Source organism: Netta rufina (genome assembly GCF_964035555.1).
Source record: "Netta rufina genome assembly, chromosome: 8".
NCBI classification, from domain to species: domain Eukaryota; kingdom Metazoa; phylum Chordata; class Aves; order Anseriformes; family Anatidae; genus Netta; species Netta rufina.
This window is the reverse complement of record NC_140131.1, coordinates 4,089,652-4,095,955: the sequence shown is the minus strand read 5'-3', so window position 1 is coordinate 4,095,955 and position 6,304 is coordinate 4,089,652. Positions and strand designations below refer to the sequence as shown.

General features: G+C 41.2%; 1 protein-coding gene across 1 annotated transcript; it reads right to left on the bottom strand.

The window, feature by feature from the left end:
- Window positions 1–738: 738 nt before the first annotated feature.
- LOC311211788 (CARD- and ANK-domain containing inflammasome adapter protein-like) lies at window positions 739–3,000 on the bottom strand (the record flags this gene model as incomplete). Its single annotated transcript, XM_084290724.1, has 1 exon — window positions 739–3,000. The coding sequence occupies one exon, from the start codon at window positions 2,998–3,000 to the stop codon at window positions 739–741; it is 2,262 nt and encodes a 753-aa protein (XP_084146850.1).
- Between the last annotated feature and the right edge of the window lie 3,304 nt (window positions 3,001–6,304).

Genomic DNA, 6,304 nt, shown 5'->3' with positions numbered 1-6,304 from the left:
TTATCCCCACATGCTTTTAAACCTGTTCCGTTTTGCAAGAAGCATTTGGCCCTTCATGTGCTGGCGCTTCTGTTCACGTAGTGAAGGGAAGCGTGAAAGGCCCATTGTCACTGGGAAGGAAATGACCACAGAACGCTTGAGAACATGTTTCTGTTCCTAGAGATGGCAGTACAAATACTTTGCCTTGATCCAGTAAATTCTGTTGCAGCCTTTTTATTCTGAACATCTTTGTGGTGGAATCAAAGTGAAATTGATAAACAGAAAATGTGGTAGGTTGATTTCATGCTCTCTGCGTAAAAAGAGACAAAAACAAACCAAATGCTGTAATGAAAGACAGAAATCGATTTTTTATAATCCTAGGTTATGTTAAAGTCACAAGATAGGGTATAACACACATCCAAAGAGGGTCCAGGCCGATATTGAACGTTGGTGCAGAGCCCAGTAGTGCCCTGAAGACAGCAACACTCTCGTAGCAAAGCTTTGAGGCCCCACCACTTTCCTGGTTGGATTATATCAAGCCTTGTGACAGGATTTGTTAGCATGAAGAAGCAGCTGTAGTAAATCTGAACTTGACCAACACTAAGATACAGCTTTTGGTTTTTTCCGTGGCCTCCTTTGATTACTGACTTAATTCTGCCTGTCCTAACATAATTTTGAGTCATACTGGGCAACAGCACTACCCAAATTATTTTAAAGAATAACTCTGCATTTACATTTTAAAATGTGTGCTTTACATATTCATCTTGTTATTAACATTTTCTTTTTCAAAAGTGCGACAATTTGGGCCTGATTTTCTGTTCTGCTAGATTCTGCTACTTGCAGCGGGGTCTTTTTGAGACTGTTAGCAGCCAGTAGGTTTGCTTTTTCTCCTTGTGACCAGCTGATGAGGGAAATTACAGCATTTAAATGACCGGCCTTGCAAGCACAATGCAAAGGAGTGTCCTTACTGTTGTCGAAAGCATTGATGGCTGCCCCGTGACTCAGTAACAAATTTATCAAGTCACCGTGTCCATATTCCGCTGCAATATGCAGCGCGGTCTTTCTCCAAATGTTTCTATCATCAATATTCTTATTTTTCCCTGATGTCAGAAGAAGTTTTACAATCTCTGTGTTTCCTTTGATGGCCGCATAGTGCAAAGGAGTACATCCATGCATGTCCTTAACCCCAAGTCTTCCTGTTGTAGCCAACAGTACTCTGACGACACCGAGATGTCCTCCCTCAGCTGCAACGTGCAGGGGGGTCCTTTTCTCTTTGTCTTGTGCGTTGGGGTCAGCGTTAGCATCCAGAAGCATCTCCACCATTGTTTCGTCTCCTTTTTCAGAAGCATAATGTAAAGGTGATTTTGACTGCCTGTCCTTGGCATTAACACTGGCTTTGTACTGCAACAGCTGTTGGGCAACGTCAGTGTTACCTCTCTGACTTGCAACGTGCAGAGGAGTCAGCAGCTCCTTAGTGACAGCATTAACTTTGGCCCCGGCGTTGACTAGCAGGCTAACTAACGCTGCTTTATTGTGCAGTGCAGCAACATGGAGCGGGGTTTCATCCACCTGATTCGTAAGGTTAACTTCCACCCCTTTGCGCAGGAGCAGCTTTGTGATGGGGGCAGCCCCAGCCTGAACTGCCAAGTGCAAAGCTGAGTCTGAAGCAGGAGTCTTTATTCCCAAATTTGCTCCCTTTTCGATAAGAACTTCTGCAGACTCAGCCTTGCCTGTTTCGCACGCCAGGAGTAAAGGAGTGTGCTGCATTTCGTTGTAGGCGTTCACATCTGTACCTCGGTCAGCTAAAGCCGCTACAACGCTGTGCAGATTTTTCTGTACAGCTTTAAAAAGAGCTGACTCCATCAGGTCAGATGGCAGATCTTTAGAATATTCCAGCAGCACTTTGAAGATGGATGGGTGGTTGCTGTTGAAGGCTCTTTCAGCCATGCTGGAGTCAACTCTGGCTCCGGCCTGTAGCAGCACTTTTGCAGTGTTTTCAAACCCCTGAGAAAGAGCATAACTGAGAGCGGTCTGTCCTCTTTCATCCTTTCCATCAACGGAGGCACCGCTCTTTAAAAGCCTTTCCACCAGACTGCTCTCATCTTTAAGAGCTGCTCTGTGCAAAAAGTTGTGCTGGTTCCTGTAGCTTCTTGCCTCTTCCCTCAGGAGCACCGTCAGGACGTGACCGTGGCTGTTCTGCGCGGCCACATGAAGCGGCATCCTGCCTTCTTTATCCAAGCTGTACATGGAAGCACCGCACCGCAGAAGCACTTTCACTGCATCACCGTGGCCCTTCTCGGCAGCCCTGTGCAGTGGTGTTCTTCCTTTCTTGTCCTTCACGTCTGGCTTAGCGCCTCTGCTGATCAAATATTCCATTACTGCTAGGTGTCCGTTAGCGGCTGCGACATGCAGAAGGGTTTCTCTTGAGGAGTTCAGTGCGTTAATATCATTATCTTTCAGTGTTTTCTCTATCTCTGAAAGACAGCCCTTAGCAACTGCACCAAAGATGCCTCTATCAGAACGACCTTTTCTAGGTTTTGCTGCTCTTGAAAGGTGGGTTTCTTTTTTTCTGGTCTTAATAGCCCAATCTTGCTTTTTTCTTCTAGGAGTCTCTTTTTTTCCCTTGTGCCTTTCACTCCTATTTTCAAACCAAACCTTGTCTTTTTCGAGTAAGTATCCTACCAGTTGTCTTCTTGCATCTCTGATGCTGTCATTAACTTCGCTGACATATTTTCTCATCTCGTTGTAAAGTTTTGGCTCCACCTGCTTTAAACAAGGATAAAAAAAGAGCCTGCAGGCTCGTTCACCTTGAGAAATCAGGATGTCTAAAACTCGGGAGTTCTTTTCAGTTCGTGTCCGGTAGAAACTCATGACCATCTTTTTTTCTGGGGAAAAAATGCCATTGTCTATCAGCCAGTTCAGCAGGTGGTCTGGGTCATTTATGCCTTCTATTAGCTCCTCTCTTTTAATTTGTAGGACTTCGATTGCGTATGGATTTGTGAACAGACTGGTTGAATGCATGCTCACGTTGATAAGCAAAGAGAACTGAGCTGTTGTTCGACGTTTGGAGTTAAGGACGAAGTAGCAAAGTGGGATCACATCTCTGCATGCAGCCTTTTTTATAGAACTGTGACCTGCAATTGTTGTAGTTCAGTGATAAATCTTGAAAGAATGAGAAAGAAAGCAAAACGCTCTCACCTTTAGCTTTCCAGTTTTGTTAAAGTCCTTTGATCTTTTCTGCTCTTCCTTAGCAACAAGTGACATTTAGTAACAAAACAAAAATCGGAGGTTTATAAGGATAATCCACTCGGGAGACTTCTTCCAGACTTTTTAATGTAAAATAAGGGAGGAAAAAAACACGTCTGTGAAGCTGGTATTTTAATAGAAGGCTTGGGTTTATCAAGTTCCTTTGGGCCAAGCTGTTTTTTGTAGGTGCTGAAATGGCCAGTCTTTTAGACAAGACAAAAGAAAATCAGCAGCATAGTTACAGTTGCTATGATTGCATACTTTGTACAGTCTTAAATGAAAGAGTACACGTTGCCAGCTAGGTAGGTGAAAGCCCTATAATGTAATGAAATGAAAACATGAAGATTGAGATAAAAATAAGCTGTCTAAGGCAGCTGGCTATAAAAAGCGTTGCAGCCTTTCTAATATGAGTTACAACTTCAGTCTGTGAGGTGTGTTTGACTGTAAGGTTATTTAGCTTGTCATTCTTAAAGCCTGCCTGGAACATAACTCTTTTACGTGAGGTGGATCAAGGTGTGTGATTCAGGACACAACGTTTAAAGTATAATTAAGTAAGGCTTCAAATCTGTGAATATGTATAGTCTCCAGTATGGTGTAGGACCTTTGAATCTAGCTGTAATTAATTTAACTTATTGGTGTTTAAATCTCTCATGGAAAGAAGTAAATACAGCAATAATCATCTGCATATTCGGAAAACAATTGAGAGAGAAATTAAGATGACAGGGTTCTGTAAGAGCTGGAAGTAAACTGAGCTGAAAAGCTGACAGCTTGACCTTATTTAAGCAAATGGGAAATTTCACCAACTGTTTCTTTGCTCAGTGCCCTTTCTGTTGGGTTCTGCTACCTTTGCATGTATTTTCTTTAATAGTATGTACAATGTGACTGATAAGATTTTATTTTTTTTAAAGTTGATTTTATTTTTATAAGTAAGATTACAAAATTTATTCTATTAAAAAATAATAATAAAGAAATAGCCAGGAAAAGCAAGAGTTTAATATATATTTAGAAAGCCAGCCAGTTACCAAGTCAGCAAATTTGACAGCCAATTCAAGAGCCCAGTAATTCCTCTGAAATGCAAAGGAGGGCACTACACCAAGAACAGCAAAACTTTTGTCATTTGGTTAATCATTGTTAACACTTAACATGGAAAAGTCGAGTTTATTGTAAGGAGTCAGAGGTCTGAATTGTGCTCCCAAATCTGCTAATGACTCAGCCTGTGATCTGCAAATTATTTAATCTTCAGGCCTGACTCAACAAAGTACTGAAGATATATCTGTCCTGGGTAAATTAATAGTCCTTACTTGAAGGTTGCTGCAATGGGATCTTTATTCCTCCACTGTTACTGTTCCAGTGCACAACAGAGGTAGCGATGCTTGATTGCCCTCACAGGAAAGTTTTGAGCTCTATCAATGGAAAATGTTACACGAGTGCTAAGCAGCATTGTTAATAAAGAAGGCAAGCGAAAAATTTGGAGCTCCGGAAAAAAATTAAAAACAGAAATTGTGATATTCTTTAAGAGCCTAGTATTATGGCAGTAATTTCCTAACGCGCTGAGCACAGAAATTGTCCCAGTAAACTGTGCTAATTACAGGGTGCAGTACTCTTCACTGGCCTTGAGGAGGAACATTTGAACAATATATGCATGCAAGGTCTCTTTTAGAGCCACTGTGAGACTTTATTTTTGGAAAATAATATGCAGTAAATTACTTGTTACTAGATGCAAATCCTAGGCTTCAAAACGTAATTTTGCATATTTTTTAAAAAAGTTCTTTATATGCATGTGACATGAGGAAATTCTGTGTTAAAACAAGGACCGTGTTTGTCAAGAAAATTTTGGAAGCAGGTTGTAGGGATTAATTTTCAGAAATTACATTTTAAAATCCTTTATTTTTTTAATTAGTGTTTTAAGTACTTTTAGAACTAAGTCTTTGTTCCAGCAATGACCTCAAAAAAGAACAAAAACCCAAGCAGCTGAGAAGAAAAGATATTCATGACGGGCTATTTGAAGCACACGTTCCGTTTATATCTTTTGAACTTATTAACCCCATTCATGTGAAATATAAATGTTTTAGAGAAGGAAGCTATATTAAAGTTCCACATCTCCACATCCTTTAATTAAGTGCATGAGACCACACACGTGTAGGATCACCAAGAAGATCCTCATTAAAAGTCAGAATGGCAAAACTTCATATTACTAAGGCAGATCTTGGGCCTGCTTTATTATCTTTTACTTATATTTGCTGTCTATGGGTCACAAGGAGATTTTTTTCTTGCCGGGACTAGGGCAGGTTCAGCTTCAGGGGGATCATCGGAGAAACTCCGTGCTGTAGGTGTGCTGCTGGTATTTTAATTAAGTGTTGCCAAGAAGCCTGTAGTGAGCAGATTCTCTTGACAGAAATACCGACATTCTTCACCATAAGCTCTCGTGTCATTGTTAAATGCAAAGCAAGACTGTGTAAATGTAAGTTTACCTAGAAAAGCCCTAATTCAGATAGATCTGTGTGTGTACTCTGTGGGAGGGCATCAGCTGAGAGCAACACGACAGAGTTTAGAGCAGGCCTGGAAAAGGGCAGGTGATGCTATTGATGGGGAAGGTCTGCATTTTGGCCTCTGCTGAGTGATTTCAATCAGGGAGCATCTAATCAGCATTTTAACCCAGCAGTCGCTGGTCGGAGAAAGAAGGCTTGAGCCAGTTATTTCATACGTGGAGTCTCAGTTTTGCTACTTGTGTCCTTGGGCAAATCACTTAATCTCAGCACCCTGTTTACACAAGCATTCAAAAAGGAAATTTTTTTCTACCTCACAGACATGTCCTGTGTGTTTATTAATGGTGGTGCAGCGCTTTGAAGTTCCAGAGCGCTTTGAAGTTTTTGTCCTTTGAAGTATTGTTTTCTGCCTTCTCAGAGATGAACATTTATTTCTTAAATTAACACGTGCCCGTGTTTTCGAGCCTATTTTATGTTGCAATGCCATCATCAAACAGACGTTTAATTTTCTTTATTTTAATTTCTCAGAGATGAAAGCAACCAAAACTACACCTTGCATGCTGGTGAGCCACCATTTGCGACGAGGAGGACTG